Below are 18,208 nucleotides of genomic sequence, written 5' to 3' on the forward strand. Positions count from 1 at the left end.
CCACGAGGCCGGGCCCCTACCTCCTCCACAAGGGCGGCGAAGTGCTGCAGGGCGTCGGCGGGCAGGTCGCCGCAGAGCAGCTCGCCGGGGCCGGGCGGCGCGGCCTCCCGCCGCAGGAAGAAGAGCGCCTTGGGCCGGGCGGCGGCAGGCGGTGGCGGCGGCCCCAGTGCCAGCTGCCCCGCGGGGCCACGCCAAGCCAGCAGCACCGGCTCCGCCGTCCCCGCCAGGAAGGCCCGCAGCAGCGGCGCCACCTCAGCGCTGCCAGCGCAGCGCTCCCAGCGCTCCACCGGCACCCGCAGGCCCCGCGCCACGCGCTGCCCCAGCAGCTGGGCGCGGGGATCTGCTGCCGCCGCCTCTGCCTCCGCCGCCTCCTCCATGCCACCGGAGCCGCGGGCGCAAGCTGGGGAGCAGGTCCTGCAGGAGGCCGAAGCGCCCAGTGTTTGCGGGGAGGAGCTGCCGTTGCCTGGGGGACGCCTGGCCCTGGCCCTGGCCCGGCCCCTCCCTGAGGGACTGGCCAGCGCCTCTGCTCCAGCTCCCTGCAGCCCCAGGCCGCGAGGAGCGGAGCCTGCAAAGGGCACAGGCCCAGGATAACTGCACTCTCGAGGGACCAAGGGACAATAGGCTGTGTCACCCCCACTCCCAGCAGCATCCCTGGCCCCAGGGACCTGGCTCTCCCCTGCTCTAGACAAAGCACCTGGCAGCCAGGAGGAAATGCAGCCCGGGGAGAGCAAGGAGCAGCCACAGGCTTTGTTTCCCTAGATGTCCTTCCAGCAGGCCCTGATGGAAAGCAGTGCCTGTCAAAGCGATCCTTCAGCGCTGCTCCCCTATCCTGGCCCCCATCCTGGGGGACTAATGAGCATGCTGGCCCCCAGAGACTCTCCTACCACCCTTGCAGTGAGATCAAGGTTCCTGAGATGGACCTCTCACTCCAGCTCTGCTCTAGGCAAGTGCAGTGCTGGCTCCTCCCTTACACTAGAACAACTCAGGCTCTCTAGAAAGCAGTTTACCCCCTTAGCTCACTCAGCAGTAAAGCTCATTAGCACAAGTCTGGCTCATTAACCTGCATGTTCTTCCTGCACCAAAGACACACTCGATTGCCTTCCACCACACCACATTACTCCACAAGAGCATACTTACATAAGCTACACCTCCAGGTAGGTTTATGTGCTATATTTCCCTACTGTTTCTATATTTATTTTTTAATTAAACCTGGCATTATTTTCTAATTCCTGCCACGTTATAAAAGCCCCTTCTTTACTTTTATAGAAAGCCATATACAGATTCTGTGCAGATTCAGGCAGAGGCTGCTTGTCTTACCATAGAAGTAACCATGCCCTCCCCTGGGCACCTTAATGTGATCCTATTTACATCTGCACAATAAAAAGGAGTACGTAAGCGCTCGTTATTCACTGATCCCAGTTCGCTGCTATTCTTAAAAGTCAAGCAGACGTTTTTTGTTAGTACCCAGCTGTGACAATTACCCAATTGCCTCTTTAGACAAGCATAATATTAAAGCACAGTTGATCTACAAGAGGCTTTGCTGCCTGTTTGTCTCCATTTTCTACTACCTTATAGTGAAATTTCAAGTCTTTAATATGTGCTAGTATACATTTGCTGCGCAGTGCTTGGGGCCTGTTGCCTTCAAGTTGCATCCTAAAATGAACTCCTTAATTGAAACTGAGGGTAAAGCTCCCCCACCTGATCACAAATGCATATTCAGTTACAGCACTGGTGAGGAAGGAAGCCTTGAAGGCCACAAAAAGCCTTGAAAACACTAGTTCTCCTGTGTACCTCCTCTGAATCAGCCTCCTCTGCCAACATTCTCATCCCCTATATCCAGTACTGGGAATCAGCCTGAAGAGATGCTTTCCTTGATTGTCAGGTGAGCTTTAAGGCTGCTGGTGCTCACTGGAAAAACAGCCTGCTAAGTGTTACAGTGCTCTGTTCTGGAACCATTCAAAAGACGACCCAATTGTTATAGTCTTGAACTGACAGAAATCAAGCTCCTTTCCTTAGGGCAGGCACAAAACACAGCCAGAATGTACACAAGGATCCAGCACAAAGGTGAGATTTTCAGTTTTTACAGTCATGCTGTAACCCAGAAATATTCAACTAAGGTCATTCTCTGGAGCAACTCAGCCATTTCTTTGCCCCCCAACCAAATCTTAATTACCAAGCTAGGCAAAACACACACCCTCGTAAGATATTGACTAGTTTATTCAGATTCTGAATAAAGGTTTCAGAAAACTGGTCTTTTGAAAGATCAACTGAGAAAACCAAAATAAAATGGGAACACAGTAGAAGTAAGATCCTTAAGTTAATCTAAAGCTTTAAAATCAATTAATTGGGTCCCATTTTATTGTGCAATTTCCTCCTATAATCTGGGTTCTGATACCTAGTTACATTCCTCAGATACCCAGAGACCTGCCCACATTATTCTGGAGAATCCACACAGCCCTACAAGGGCTTCTCAAACCTGATCTCTTGCAACTTCAAAGGTCACAGCCACTGCTGTTACATTATCAATAGCTTCCAGCATAAAAACAAAAATAAAACATTTCAGAAGGAAAATTTTTTGACTAAAAGAAAAGAGACATGTGGACTAGCAAGATCCAAAACCAGGAACTGCAGGGGTAGACACTGTTGCCAGGAGGAGTTGCGCTGCTTACAGCATGCTTGGTAGATTCAGCCCACGTGGATCCACCGATGACCAAGTAAACACAGAGACTGAACTTTAACGCCAGCCCTTATCCACTGTGCTTGAGGGCAGTCCTCGGCGCTGTGCACTCCAGAGGCCCAGAGAGAATGGGACACCTCATACAGAATAGAACATTCTTGAAATTGTTTCAGTTCACTGTTTTAAGTTTCTTGCTCGGCACTTCCTGACCGTTCTTGGCTTGTTTCCGTTTTTGGCTTGGTGCTTCCTCATTCTTACCATCAGCCAGTTTGTCCAAGACTATAGCAGCCTCCTTCAGATGGCGCAGCTCCCGTCTTTCCTTCCGCTCCTCCATTTCTACAATGTCATCTGCAAACAAAGCCTTCAGAGGTGGAATCAGCTTTGGGATGACGGGAAAGTCACCAAACCGTACCTGAAATACATTAGGCACAGAAGCACCTGCTTGAGAATTGTTTGTATTTCCCTTTCTCCTGCCTTGTCTTTTGCCCATTCAGATGGCAAGGTATTGTTTTTTCCCCCTTTACAGCACCTAGCATAGCAAGGCCCTAACCTCAATAGAGGTTTACAATGCATTTACAATAGCAGGCAGGTGTTCACTCTCAACAGTGCAGCAGCCAGTTTATAGACCCCATGTACTAAGTTATTTACTTTTCCTTGAAAGACTGTGGACACAAGACAAGTTTTAACTGACTAGCGAGCCATCATCATTAGCATGGCTGTGTTCAATACGACGACAGCCCTACCAGTTTTTGGCTCCTGGATACCTCTTTATATTGCAGGAAGCCATTAAAGGAGCACACCAATTCAAGAAGGGAGTGAGAACAGAAGTAAAATTATCTTTTCAGCTGGGAGTAGCGTGCACAGAATAGAAGGGGATTGGGGATAGCACCCAGCATGTTAAGAGTGAAATTCTGTTCTCAGGAGCCATCCGCACCTGTCTAGAAGGGGAATTGCTCTGCCCCACCCATTCTCTTCCATGTTGGTAATGTCTGCTGCCAGGAGAAAAAGGAGCTATTTCACAGGAAACTACCCTCAGAAGGAGACAGTGTGTTGATACACCATTAAAAATGGAGAAATTCATGCATGAGCAGCCATACCCAGGTAGCACTGAAACCTTTCCACAGAGTTTTGATCAAAGCTCCCAACTTACTCTCATATGGTCAAATGCAATTCCAACCTTCTCGCTGAAGTCTTCACTGAACAGTGGGATCTTGGCATATCTCTGACTGAAGTGGTTGAGCATAATGAACTCTGCATTCATCTTCATCCCAGTCTGAATTGCCTGGGAGGTTGTGCTGCAAAAGAAACAGAGAACTCGGCACCACGCGTACGCTGGCCACGCACCTTCTAAGGTCACATCACACCAACAGCAAACACTACACAGCACAACACTTGTTACATAAAACGTGTCCCTGGCTTTTAGTGGGCAAACCCCAGGGCTTCTTCCACAGGCAGCATGCATAGGCAGCAAGTCTCTCATTTTGAAATGACTCACAGAGCAGGAAAGAGGCTCCAATTACTTGGAGTCCTACAGTTAAGAGCTCGAGAAACTGGGGACCGGGGCTTACTCAAATTATTGTCCCGGGGGCCACAAAGTCCAACACACACTATAACTTGCATGTAACTTCCAGGAAGCTGCTCTCAGGTCTCCCCACCTTTGCTGGGGCAGCGCTCAGTAACACTGGCTACAGTGCTTTGTTTGAATTGTGCATTTAGCTGTCAGGGGTAGATGACTTACTTTCCACGCTTAGTCTTGAAATGTAATCAAGCAGAGGACCTTTCTTCTAGGCTAGTCTATTTGTAAAGTTACAACTGCCCACTTAAAAGCTGTCCCCATTTCCCTTGGGGCCACTCAGAAGACCAGTGCGTGTTACAAAGCTCGTGCAATGAGTACCACACCACTGGGCCCTCATCACCAGCTCCAAAAACATCTCTGCCTCCTAATGGTGAGAAATGGCACAAAATACCCTACCTGTGTGTTTTCTCTATGGCTTCTTTTTCCATGCCATCCTCCAGTGTTGCTTCATGGATCAGTAGCGTAGCGTTTTTCCCTGGGTAAATAATCACATTTTCAACCATTCTGGCAGAGCGTATCCTGTGGTGCAGGAGCAACAGACCTAAAGGCCTTCTCTGCACCACTGAGACACTGGGTGCTGCTGGCTGTATATATACAACAGACAGCAGTAATATCAACTGGTAGTCTGAACACGGACTAGTCCAACTGCCTAAAGAAGTACATGAACTCTCATTCCCACCTCCCTTACCACTGTAGGAGCAGTACCAAGGGCTTAGGGATGCCCGTTTCACATACTAACGGTTAAAGGCTTTCTGCAAAAGGATTCTTCAAACAGAGTTTGTCACCTACCCATTTGTACTAAGGCCATGCAGGGCATTGTGTCACCAGAATAGACTACTTTCCAGCCAGATTTGTGGACCATTGAACAAGCAAAAGCATTTTTACAGTGCTTGACTTCACAAGTCTGAAACTGAACAAAAACACAAGCGTTAGACCTCAAGTTGCCCTCTTGTCCTCTGCAGCACCTGGCCCTGTCAGCTGGTGGGCTTACCTCAGCCAAGTCATAGTTCTCCAATAGAGAACTGACAAACCACTTGGCTTTAGGTTTGATGTTCTCACAGCCCTTCACAAGAGACTGGGAAGGAATCATTCTGTGAGAGAGGGGAAAAGAATGAGCTAAGGATATATACAAAATAAACTGATCTTATCTGTAAGAAGCCTGTTTCTCAGTGAATCCATGACCTAACTATTCATTCATGTCTTCTCAGTTCAGTGACTTACAAACAAGACTATTTGTGCATTCATCTAGTTTTTCCCCTTGTTTTTACTATCCAGCACCCCAGAAACTCAACCAACCACTCCTCCACTGTCAAATACTCTCTCCTGCAGAAATCTTTCTCCACTTGCCCAAATCCCTTTTCCAAATCTGCACATACGCCTTTTAAGTAACACAAGTAAGTAATAAACCCTACGCCCCCCTTTGCCAATTACACACCACAGGCCTACACGCAGTGGAAGGGGTCCTAGCAGCCTTCAACTAGGAGGCGAGGGGAACGGATGACAGAGGTTTGCCTTGAATAAGGACCCACAAAGGATATTTCCCCACATACCACACAGAACACACTCACTTGATGTCTCCAAGAATCTCTTCGCAGTGGTTGTGGTACTCATATAGCCAAGGCATGATCTGTTCAGGTGCTACCAGAAACAGAGGGCTGAATACCTGTCCAAGAGATGCCTGGAATAGCAAAGATGGGGAAAATCAGTATTAGGTGTACACTAAATCTGAGAGAGGGAATGCCTGGGGTGGGGCGGCGGGGGAAGGAATGGTGCTTCACCACTCTCAGGAAAAGCCCTTCACTTCTCTTCTCCCCACCCACTAACATCAAGGCAATTTCAGGAGCATTGAAACAGCAGTACTACTTACAAGAGCTCTCCGCCTCTCCATCAGGATGTTCAACAAGCCCTGCAAAGTGGAGAAAACACTAGCAAGTTGTAATCAGATATTTCTGAGCCAATAAACACACCTTGCTGAACTGCTGTGACACTGTCACCCTTTATCCTCAAGCCACTGGCCAGAATTCCTCTCAGCTCTCCTCAGTGCTGCTGTGTCTGATCTCAAAAGAAGGGTGGAGAGAAGAAAATCTCCATCCAACTTCCCAGTCACAATCTGGTTTCCAGACACAAGACAGCAGCCCAGCATACAGCCTGCCCTGATCAGGCCCAGTCCAGAATAAGCCATCCAGTCCTTCTGTGATGACTTACTGCAAACACTAGAGGGAGACAGGTTGGACACTGCTAGAGAACGACACCTCCGAATGATCGTGGCAAACCTGCAGGGACCACTACTAGGAAGGGAGAAGGGATCAGAAACACAGCAAGATTCAGTAATGTCTGAGGAATGAAGAGGGGAACTGCGGCCCTAACAGCAGGGCAGCCTACATCTACACGTATAGTTGCCGCTATATCTAAATCCCAAACAGAGCAGGCCTGGGAAGAGCCCCTTCTCCTTCCAACACGCTCAACTTACCGAGTGATGATCGGTATGCATGTGAGACACAAACACAGCTGCTATGTTACAAAGCACTTGGTCAACTTGCTCTCCATAGTGACGACAGAGCTGTCCAAATGTTCCTTCTCCACAGTCCAAGAGCAGGGATCGGGTAGAGCTGGCAAGTCAAGCAACAAAGATGTTTGGTGACACCTGGAGGAGCTCTGTCCCAGGCCCATTCAGGGAGAGGGACCTTCTGGGTTGGAGGGCAGAGAGCTCTCAGTGCTCTACCTCTAATGCCACTCCAGTCCTACTAGCAGGGGCTTTAGAGTGACTGTTCTGTCTGCATTGCCCATTCTGGTCTTGTCTTGATGCTGAACACGCCTTTGGGACAGATGGTAAAAATCAATGAAGACATTAAATGTTTGTCTTCTATAAGTAGCTCTCGAGTTTTCCCCATTTACAGAGAGAAACTGAAGCCCCATGGACTCCAAGGTAGGGGCACTCTCACTATAAGACCACCACAATAGTCAAAACATCCCTTGGTCCAGACCTCCTTGAGATACTTAGCTTCCTTGAGGAGGACACACAACATGTTAGCATTTACCTAGTATTTACCAGTGTGGAACTGACATTTCGGATTTTCATTGGAATTGCAGATCCTGTTCCCAAGAACACAATTTCTGGATAAGCATCCACATTTCCTAGAGAAAGTGGAAAACAATGATTTGTAAGGAAAATGCTATCTGCACACTGCTCATTCAGACACGGTTCAGTTTAATAGCCTAGGATCGCCAGAGGCTACACACCTGGCATATCTACTATCGCCTCCCTCAGCCTCTGGCCTTCCCACAGCAGCAAGATTTATGAAGGGAAGACAGATGACAGGAAAGACTCACAGCCTGCAACCAAACCACCAGTTCAGGAGGGACCTAACTGCTGCTCCATAGTGCCCTGACTTTCCCCAGTACCAAGATCTGGACAGTGAGCCAGAGGTGCTTTATCATACCATGCAAGCCTCACTGCACACAGCAAGTGAAATTCAGAACAGTGCTTCACAGGGAGTTGACCCTAGAGCAAGACTTCTCTCAGACATGCTGACTCATACTGTAGCTTCTAAGACAGCATTCAACACAAGCAGAGCTCTGCTCACTGCAGAGAGGTAGCACACAGGGACAGTTTGGACACAAAGCACCCAACAGTACTCAACCCCCAAACCCACTAGTCTTGGAGAACCAGCACAGGACTATTTATCTTCAGCTGAAGGGAGCTATCTCAGTCTGGGCATAGCCCCTAATCCACACAGCTCCAAGAGGAGGTAAGAGCACCTCTGAGGCAGCAGGAAGATTTCACACTCATAGCTTTTCCTGAGCTCTAAAGTAATGACTCACCAAGATCCCCTTTTTCCCCACTAACACTGAGCCAGGAGAAGCTGTTGATCATTACCTGGTACATCAGGCAGGCTCTCTTTGCACTCCTTCACACGATCCTGGAAGTCAGGGAGATCTAGGGCTTCACTTACAAAGGCATCGTGATCACAGACAGTCACAGCATCCCTGAAAGAACAGGCCACACATCACAGAACGGGACGGCGTAAGGAACTGAAGAGACAGCATCTTTCAGGGCAAAGTGCCAAATTACAACGCTGGAATAGCCTTATAACAAAGGGTCAAATGATCTTCCCTCATCCCTCAAAAAGGAGCTTGGAAGGTTGTATACACACATGTGGTGTGGGCCAGCCTGGGTGGACCTGGCCGGCCTGAGACACTCAGCAGCAATGCTCCCTCCACCAAACCAGAGAAGCAAACACAGTTCCTGGAAAGTAGTTCTGTTCTCCAACACTGACCTGATCCAGAGAGCAGCTAGACACCAGAGGGCACTGCAAGGCCCTGCATGGGAAGCCCCAAGACTCCTAGAAGAGCAACAACCACCAGAAGGAGTTCCAGGCACCACTCAAAAGCAAAAGGGTCCTGCATCCTGGCCCTGCTTCAGAGCATGTGCAGTAAGTACTGCAGGCCTCTAAACACCATAAACAGAGAAACTCCAGCTCTTCTTGGCATCTGAGTCCTCCTATTCTGGCTAGGAGAGCCAGAAATTTGAGACGTGAAAGCTAGCGTCCTCTTGCATCATGTGGTCCCCTGCCCCCAAACTCCTCACTCAACATCATCTCCTACCTGCCCATAGAGCAAGCACCAGCAGAGAAACTTGCATCTATTTAATTACGTGGTACTGTCTGAAGACACGGAAAGCCTGATAAGGCCAGGCCTGCCAGCCTCCCTGAGAAACCTCTCCCTGCAACCATCCGCTCAGCCACAAGCATGGCTGGGTGCGCAGGTCAAAGCAAAAGACACTGGAAGCGCGCATGGGCCTACATGAGGGAGGGATGGAAACAACCCTCCAAACCAGAGTTGTCTAGGCAATGTTTTCAGTGGCTCAGTCATCCCTGTCCTGCACCTCAGCTTATATTTTTAGGGACTTCGTGCAAGGAGATGCAAAGACCCCCTCCAAGGACACAGCTGATAGCATAGGGACTGCTCCAGCACAGCCTAGGATAAGAATCCAGAAGAATGTATATCCGTTGATCTCCTTCAGCTCAGGAGTGCTCTCGGTCCTCATATCAGCACAGCAAAAACCGTTTCAAGCCAACTCTCAAAGCTGGGAAGCCAAAAAGATTCCCACCGACCTCTGCCATTCCTGTTGGGGTCTGAAGTGGTATTTCAGGAGGCACTCTCCTCGGACAATGGGCACACTAAAGGCAGCCTCTTCTTCCTACAGAGGAAGGGATGATGTTATACAGATTCTTCACTCAGGGGTGTGAGGTACACAGACAAACGGGGCCTCCCCTACCTTGCTCTGGTAGCTGGTGAGCAGAGGGAAGATCTCTGGGTGGATGAGGTTCAGCTGGGTTTGTATCTTGTAGCTACGTGGATTATGCACTGCAGCAGAGCTTTCATTCAGTACTAAGTGCTGAGTTCCACGTCCAAATCTAGGAGAAGATAAAAAGTATAATAGTTTCAGCCCCACATTAGCGCTGGGCACATGTGCACACCCAAGGCCACAGATTAAAAACCTCCTCTGAGCCAGATCCCTGCTGCCCCCAAGAGCTATTCCTATTCTGGGAAAAGCCTTCACACTAGAAGAACACTCTGCTGCTCAGCAATGACATAAAACGAAATATCGTAAGACCACATACCTTTCCAGCCACTGCTGGTAGCGGCTGTCCTGAAGCACTGTCTCTGGAGTCATGTGAATAACCAAAGCCACCTGGTTCTCAGGAAGCCCTTCTTGGTACCTAGAAGGGCATTCAAATACGGTGAGAAACACACGAGCTTTCGTCCTTTATCACCCTGGCATCCTCTTCCCATCCTGAAGTCCCAATACCAGCAGAGACCCACCCCCCACCAGAAGCAAGCAGAACACACATTTTAAGAGCACAATACAGAAGTCCCAGGTTCCACTTCATAGTAGACCTTGAGTTCCAGCTATTTGCTGCCACCTCCACTCTGCCACCTGGGGCAACTCCTCTCCTCCAAAAGCACCAACATCTTCAGAGCCTTTCAGAAGCCTAACCTGTGTCTGTTCAAGCCCTGCAGAGACATTGCATGCAGTCTAGGCATCCAGGCTCACCACACAAGGGAACGGCAGTCCCTCTAATGCTCCTCGGCACCACAGTGCACATTCTCATCCCTGAAGGCCCCTGGAAAGACAGGCCTGTCACAGTTGCACACCTTCACAGGTCCTGCACAGCCCTGCCTTTCCTCAAAGGCTCCCAAATGCACCACCAGTCCTTTCTTGCATCTCTAGCTCCTTAACAGTCTCATATAGCTCAAACTTCAGCCGTGGGAACTGACATATTTAGAACAGGACAAGAACTCCCCAGTAAAGATCGGCATGGATGTCTTCACCCCTTCCCGATCATCCAAGCTCCATACCTTCGGAAGGTGTCATTTTCACAGACAGCATCCACAAAGCCCTTGTGGGGACACTCCAGTACAATGAACACTGGACCAGGATCAGTAGGGGTACACAGTTCTTCAGGCAAGAGCTGCAGGCAGATACATAAAGGTCACCCTGTGGTCAGGCCACACACACAGCCCCTTCTTGCATCTCTACATCAGACTCTCTCAGCAGCAGCTGTTCTACTAGCAAACCCCCAGCAGGCTGCTGGGGCTTGCAGAACCAGCTCAGAGCAAGATTGCTCAATGCTCAGGAAACCCAACCCAGCTTCTCATTCCCATTCTGCCCTCCCACTACACAAGTCTGCATTTTGCTGTGTCACTAGTGCCAGTAAATTCCAATCCTGGTTTCAGGACAAGCAACTAAGCAACAAACTGCTGCTAGGAAAGGAATTTAAGTAGCTTCTAGGGCCCTACAGCAGACTGAGATTCCAGTAATTGCTCGAGAAGAGCAGTTCTGTGAAATCCTTATGACAGATGCATGTCAGTCTTGTTCCTCAGGTTAGGATTTTCACTTACAGGTCAACTGGGAACGGCCAGAGCTGGCTATGCCTCTAGCTTCAGTCTAGAATCTGAGAAACTAAGGCTCATGCCCTTCACGCAGGAGCCACTTAACTTCCTCATGGTATAAGAAGTGCAAATAGAGTAAGGAGAAAGTGATGGCTATCAGCAATCGGACTCCTAGACAAATCTAAAACATGCAAAGGATTTACTCTACTAATTCCCTCCTAAATCTGAATTAGCTTTGGGGGCTTGACAAGGGGAGATGAAGAAGAACAAACTGCAGACATAGGCAGCCATTAGCACAGATGAGCTCATTTCAGAGTGTGCTTCCCTAATCATCCTCTGCAACAGCCCCGCACAAACAGCCAGGAGACACCCCATGGGAGCTACTCTCAGTAACAGATTGAGCCTGAAACAGGGACCAGTCACCATCCAAAAGCAGCAACTCAGGAGCTCCAGAACAGCAAAACCTTGCCAACGCACTCTAGCAGGGATGACAGGGAATGGGTAGATAGTTATCACCCACCTACCCCCACAAGCATAAGGGTTAAATTTGCAAGCATTCCAACGCCCCTTGGTACCCACAGCATTCTGCATGAGAAGATTTTTGCCCTTCCACCTTCACTGGGCCCCCAAGATGATGCAAACCCACAGCAGAAGGCATAGATGCATCTTACCTCTCTGCCTTCAAAAGTGATGCTCTCCCCATTTTTGAGAGCTGTGATTATGGGAAGAATGGCTGGAGTTCCCCTGAAAGCAAGACAATTGAAATATTTAGCATAATGATATCAAATGTGACTGGAGCTGCCCCATCCCCCAAGTTGGGCCCCTGTACTTACACTGGCAGGCCTAGCTCCTGTGCTTTAGCTACTAGGAATTTTCCTTTCTTTGGGTGAATCTGAAATAAATAATAGATAAATAATCAACCAAATAAAGAGCCTTAAACACGGCCAGGAAATCCATGCACTTCCAGTTGAGTGTTTCCCTCCATAAGCTGAGGGTATTTTTTCCTTTCCCTTCAATATCGGATGTTCTGTACACCAAGCCCTCCCCACTGTTTAAGTCACCTGACCTGTTGAATCTAGGCCTCTGGACAAACCCACAATCCACAGAGGCTGAACAGTAAACCTTCAACAAGCCATCTTCTTCTAGACAAGTAGAGCAGACTAGTTTGGTACTGTCTGTTCAACAGTCACTAGTCTGCTTTACTCCCAAAAAGCTTTCACCAGTCCTTTCGGTTCCTAGGATCATACGGCTCCCTCTCGCTCCTTTCTTCAGTGAAGTAAAGAGTGTAGACTTTCCTAGTGCAAGCAGCAAGCATGAATGATGGAACCTTAATTGACTAGTTCATAAAGAGCACTTATTAAAATTTTTTTTTAGTTTTTACAGGTTCCTACTTATATTCCAGATTCTCTGACCTTTACAGGGAAGAATCACAGAACGATATAGAGTCCTGCTTGAAAATGCCGTCTCCAATTAAATCTATTCAGCAAGACAAAATATTGATCTAGAGACCATTGTGGCCAGTCTTACTTTACAAAGGAAAGCCATCACCAGATCAGGATGCCTGCCATCACACTTCTCTGTGTCACCTGTAAAAGAAAACAAGATTACTCAGGATCATCATTGACTCATTTTCCTGAAAGCCAAAACGTTTCAACATTTGCTAAAGCATTTACAGAAACCACAGCACCCCCATCATCTGGCCAGCCCAGAGCCCAGCAATAAAATGTTCCAAGCACCTGAGGCTAGAGAGCCCACAGTTTCTGCTTTGATAAACCAAATGAAAGCCCAAGACTGAAAAACAATCAACCGCAACATCTACCTGCAAATAAACTACAAACAGCTACAGAGACTAATCACACCCCAAGCAGGAATCATGTCCCACTTCTAGGCTATATTAGTTCTGCATCAGCTTCCAAACTACCACAGCCCATTCTGTCCCATATAATCTTTCAGCTGAGGAGATCTGCACATCTCACTTTCACAGAGCAAACAGCTCGAAGTACAAACATACATGCTTCAATTTGTTTTTTTTTCCCCCAATTACGTTAAAAAGAACATTCAGTGTTTTCCACCTGTTTTTCTTGGGCTTTCCTTTTCCTTGCCCTCCTCCAGGCTTTGCTGCACAGCTTTTGGGGATCCAGGCCCTAGATCATCTTTTGGGCTGTTTCCACCTTGGGCTGATGCTCCAGGACTCTGAGGCAACATGCTTTCAGCAGCTAGTGGCTTTCCTGTCCCGAATCCAAGAAAATCAGACAAACTCACTCACACAAAGACAAGAGAAGCATGAGCAGCAACCCTTCTTCCGTACAGTCATGTTTAAACTGCCTCAGAATAAAGAACTCTTCCCCCAATCTGACTTGCTCATGTATATTCTAGCCACACTTTGTCCAAGTCCTTTAGACTCTCTTAAAACAGCTAGACTCTGTCAAGCCTGTGCCCTAAGCTTTGCAGTTTTCAGCAGTAAGAAAACTCAAGTGGTTAAAAAAAAAAAAAAAAAAAAAAAAAAAGAAACTATTCCACATTTTATTCTACATATCTACACCAAAAGGAACAAACTAAGGCCCTGACTCAGCACACCTTTTTTTTGAAAGGGACTGGTCTCCTGAGAACAAACACGCAAATTCATAAACCTCTCCTTACTCTGACTTGCAAATAGAAGCCACTCCTATAACCACCTTAAGGCATGATTATTAAACACGTAAGCAGCAGATTTTTCCCCTCTGACTGCAACTTCACGCACTTACCTATAAGAGGTATTTGGTAAACTGTCATCGTCTCATCCTTATACTCCAGCTCTGTATGCAGCTGTACAGCTTGAAAGAGATAAAAATAGGCATTAACAAGTTAATAAGAAGAGATTCAAACTCCAGAAGAACTCAAGAAGTCAGAAAAAGATTATTTTCCTCCCTCAGAGAAGAGCTGTTGAAGACTCCCACCTCACTGCAAAGATCAACAAAAAACTGAAGCTCTTAAAAGCTCACCATCCATAAAACACCATCTACAACACCACAGTAAGGAGGTTCACTGGCAGGCCTAGAGGCATATTGCCTTGACAGTGCTTTCAAGCAGAATCCTGGATTTGAACATCAAATGGGATCTAAACACAACTGTTCAAAACTTTCTTCAAAATGATCTAAACCAGAGGTATTTTTTCTGAAATTATTCCAGCTCAATACAATTTTGGCCACAGCTGAAACCAGAAGAATTTGTTACAAATCACCGACGTACATACCTAAGTCCATTCTCTTTAAGGGTCCAGGAAAGAGTCGAATGGCTTTCAAGTAGCTTTGCTGGAAAAGAGACACTGCTTAGGAAACCCACCCCCAAAGCAGTATAAAATGCAAGCACCCCTTCCCAAGGTAAAGTTACAGTTTTCTTCCAGTAAAGTATGCTCAAAGACTCAACTCCCAGTCAGGAGAAACCTGGACGCTACTAGCCAGCCAGAAGGCACTGGGCTGGTGCCTCACCTACAGCCCACGTTACCCATTTAGAAAGGGAATGGAAAAACAAAGGTGAAGAATTCCCTCCACAAGCCCTCCTCTTGCTTCAGCATAAATATCCAGCAGATACCACAATGAAATAAAACAGTTCTGAGGACTGGAAATTCTTCGCCTAGACATGGCATTAGGCTGGCAAGCATTGCCTCGAGGGGAAGATCTGATATCAAGTTTCTATTAAAAGAATACGTGGAAAGGGAAAACAGACAAGAGAACAAAGGATGCCCTTCTTTCTGGAACACAATTTACGAGGAATTTAGCTGACAAGACAGTTTCGAGGAGCAGAAGTCTGATGCTGCTCTGTGTGCAACTGAATAGACTTGCTTTGTAAAGCCGGACTTTCAGGCAGAACCAAACAGGTCAGCACTAACTCATACCAGCACCTTACACCTGTAAGATGATTCATTGTCTTGAGGTTATTTCCCCAACTGCAAGATAAGCTTTAATGTCTGAAAGGTTCCCTCCTGCTTCTGCAAACTTCCACTACTTACCAGCTTTGGTGGCCCTAAGAAAACACATCTTTGCAGCCCCATAGCCTTTAATGTGAGGATCATGCCTAAAACAAAGCAAAGCAGAGAGACAGCTTTATCACAGTCCCAAAGTCATTTGGCAGATCATGCAAGAAAGATCCCTCTCATGGCCCAGGAGTGCCTGGCCTCTCAGCGAAGATCAGATCTGAACTCAAATTTGCATTTACTCAAATTTGCCTTAGCTTTGTGGCAGTTTCAACAAATTGCAAATCTTTATAATCAAAACTGGCAGCAAGTTACCCAATTTCCTTTCCATCTCCTTTCTTGGAGATTTTCGGAATTTCAACCTGACCTAACCTCACCCTCACTTGAGCACAGGGGTCAACCAGAAACCTCTGAAAGTCCCTTCCCACTGAATTATTCTGCTCACAAAAGGCTCCATATTGGCAAAGTAGGAATGGCAATGTTTCTTCTCTAGAAGATTTGGGGAAGGGAAAGCCATGTACACTGGTGAGACAGATTCTCTTCCACCATGTGTCAGCATGCACTGATGCACAGAACACACTACAGCTGAAAGCACTGCAGAGCCCCACGTGCAATCACGCTGCACTGACAGAGCTTTTCCTCTCTCCACCACTACACAAAAGACATCAAATATGACCCTAGGAACATCCTGTAAAGTAACCACCTCTGGCCTAGACACAACTGCTGCCTGCAGCAAGATCTAGCAAGGGGAACTGGCTCAGGAGCCAGGCCGGCACCGGGGCTCCCAACCAGCCAGCCCCACTCACCTGGCAGCCCACCGACATTGGCCCAGGCCACACGGCTCAGGAAAATGCTGTCCAAGTGGGAGATCTTCAGCCTGAGAAGAAAGATGAGGGAGTAAGCAGAGGCCAAAACAGTCCCAGAGAGAAGAAGGGGGGGGGGGGGGGGGCCTCTCCCGGTATCCCACACTTACTTGTGCTCCTGCATGGCCCGCTGTACGCCCTCACCGCAGTTGAAGAGGTACCTGAAGGAAACGGAGGGTGAGGCTAGGCCTGGACTGGACGCCCCGACGCCCTGGGCGTGCAGGCCCCGGGCCTCCACTCACCGGTTGAACTCGGAAAAGACGTAAACGGCGGCGCCGGCGTCGCGGCTCCCGGCTGCCACTACCTGCACGTAGACGGTGTTAGGCCCCGCCAGGCCCGTGCCCGCGCTCCGCCGCCGCTCGCGGGCCCACACGTGCCGTGGCACGTCCTTGGGCCGCCGCGCCGGCCGCGCCGCCGCCGAGGTCCCCTCCGCCATGGCCCGGCCCAGCGCCAGCAGCCGCCGCGCGCCGCGGACACCCAGCGCCCGCGCCAGCGCCCACATCCGCGCGCACGGCCTCCCCCACCCCACCCCCCCCCCTCCCGCCGGGAGCCGCCCGCCGCCAATAGGGACGCAGCAGCTCCCGGCGTCCCTCGCCATATGACGAGAGTTAGCCAATGAGAAACAAGCAGCATGCCTGAATTTCCTCCTCCCCCCCCCCGCCCCGCCTCCACGGTCCCGTTCTTGAACCCGGCCCGTGGACAGGCATTGTGGGTTCGGCCTGACGTCCTCCGTCACGTGACAGGGCCTGCCCAATCGGGTTCCGCCCCTTGCGGGGACGCTGCGGCGCGGCGCTAAGCGATCCTCTGCGGGAGCCTAGCAACGCGTGAGCGCGCGGAGGGGCGGGGAACCGTTGCGCGGCCTCCTCCTGGGCCGGCGCGCGGGCTGCGGCGGCCGTTGGCGCGGCCGCTCCGGGCTCGCGGAGCTCCAGCTGGGGGAGGGGGCGCTGCCTCTTCAGCCGAGGCCGTCCGCGCTGCGCCCTCCCGCCCCGCCGCTTCCTTCGCCCACCGGTGTTCCCAGCCTCGCTCACGCTGGGCGAGCAGCTCCCCTTCAGCAGCTCCCGCCCATTGCTGCGGGGATGCCCACAGGGCAGGGCCGAGGAGGCCTCCGGGCCGCCTTGGGAAGGGCGTGGGCCGACTCTCCGTCCACGGCAGCCCCTGGCCCGGCGAACATCTGCCCCGGCTGCCAGGGCAGGTTGCCCAGGGCCTGGGAGGTGAGCCGAGAGGCACGGAGGTGGTTAGCACTGGATCAGGTGCCCCATGAAGGGAGGCTGAGGGAGCCAGGTGCGTTCAGCCTGCATAGGGTGGCTTTGGAAGGACCCAGTACAAGCTTTCTAATACCTACATGGAGGTCACTGAGAAGTCAGACCCACCTCTTCACATTGTATCAGGAGAGGACAGTAGGCATAACTTAAAATGAGAGAGACTCTAGTTCAATATAAGGGAAAATTTTTTTCCCCAGAAGGGCAGTGAATAACTGTATCAGGTATGCTGTAGGGCTGTGCAGTCTCCTCCTTGGAGGTTTTCAAGATGATATTGGATAAAGTCCTGAGCATCCTAGTGTGACCACAGAGCTGACCCTGCTTTGAGCACGAGGTAGGGCTAGGGGCTTTGGGAGATCCCTTCCAACCTGAATTATCCTATGATTCTTTAGTCTCCTCTTCACAGTTACCTTGTTGCTCACAAACTTCTCATCCTTTATGTGCCTTGTTCAGGACCTTTTTATGAATACTAGACGATAACAGACCATGGATCTGTTTATTTTTGAACTGTCCAAATCTACTGTGATTTTTTTAGGCTTCTCTTGGGCTTTCTGCTTGATTTAAAAAGAACCATTAAATTTTACTGTAACCAGATTACCCCAACATAAACAATGCTAATCATCTATAACCCTTTTCTGCCATACTTCCAAAGGCAAACCTTATCTTTCCCAGTGCTTTGCTCTCCAAACAGTGTCTGCCTTTATTCTTAGTGCCAAAGTTCTTCCCTTTCTTTTCCAGTGATCCAAGCAAACAGTTTGGGTGGACCTGTCCAGGAATACAAACCTCCAGATCTTGCCATGGCTGTTTACAGATGTTCTGTAAGCCTTTGTTCAGTCTGTCCCAGTCTATAATTCACTTATAATCTTTCCTAACTCCTGTGTCTTCACAGAATAGTTCAAATTAGCAAGGCCTTTTTTCCTAGTTCCCCCTCAACTCCTGTATGAAATAAAGGGAGTATTCCTTTGAATAGCAAACTCTTTGTTC

The 18,208-nt window shown here is 49.2% G+C and overlaps 1 protein-coding gene across 2 annotated transcripts; it reads right to left on the reverse strand.

Annotated features, from left to right (window-relative positions):
- Positions 1 to 2,199: 2,199 nt before the first annotated feature.
- Positions 2,200 to 16,886, reverse strand: ELAC2 (elaC ribonuclease Z 2). 2 transcript variants are annotated; one of them, XM_068913639.1, is made up of 25 exons: positions 16,601 to 16,886; positions 16,208 to 16,269; positions 16,076 to 16,126; positions 15,909 to 15,979; positions 15,139 to 15,203; positions 14,383 to 14,440; positions 13,895 to 13,963; positions 13,223 to 13,378; positions 12,678 to 12,736; positions 11,984 to 12,042; positions 11,822 to 11,894; positions 10,617 to 10,729; positions 9,878 to 9,976; positions 9,532 to 9,670; positions 9,368 to 9,453; positions 8,131 to 8,240; positions 7,292 to 7,388; positions 6,724 to 6,862; positions 6,121 to 6,159; positions 5,822 to 5,931; positions 5,245 to 5,344; positions 5,043 to 5,163; positions 4,650 to 4,728; positions 3,828 to 3,972; positions 2,200 to 3,089 (listed from the first exon to the last, which is right to left on the reverse strand). In XM_068913639.1, exons 1-25 carry the CDS (start codon positions 16,670 to 16,672, stop codon positions 2,847 to 2,849), a joined length of 2,415 nt encoding a protein of 804 aa, XP_068769740.1. In that variant the 5' UTR covers positions 16,673 to 16,886; the 3' UTR covers positions 2,200 to 2,846. The 2 variants fall into 2 exon arrangements, with proteins under 2 accessions (XP_068769740.1, XP_068769739.1); XM_068913638.1 differs by lacking the exon at positions 16,601 to 16,886 and having other exon boundaries at positions 16,208 to 16,434.
- Between the last annotated feature and the right edge of the window lie 1,322 nt (positions 16,887 to 18,208).

Source organism: Struthio camelus, chromosome 19 (assembly GCF_040807025.1).
Source record: "Struthio camelus isolate bStrCam1 chromosome 19, bStrCam1.hap1, whole genome shotgun sequence".
NCBI classification, from domain to species: domain Eukaryota; kingdom Metazoa; phylum Chordata; class Aves; order Struthioniformes; family Struthionidae; genus Struthio; species Struthio camelus.

Excerpts from the sequence above, each read along its gene's own strand:
- ELAC2 (XM_068913638.1), bottom strand. The coding sequence starts at position 16,401 with ATGGCGGAGGGGACCTCGGCGGCGGCGCGGCCGGCGCGGCGGCCCAAG. Across the intron at positions 10,730-11,821 it reads TCACTTTTGAAGGCAGAGAG|CTCTTGCCTGAAGAACTGTG; the intron begins GTAAGATGCATC and ends ATCTGCCTGCAG. Across the intron at positions 4,729-5,042 it reads CATGGCCTTAGTACAAATGG|GGAAAAACGCTACGCTACTG; the intron begins GTAGGTGACAAA and ends TTATTTACCCAG.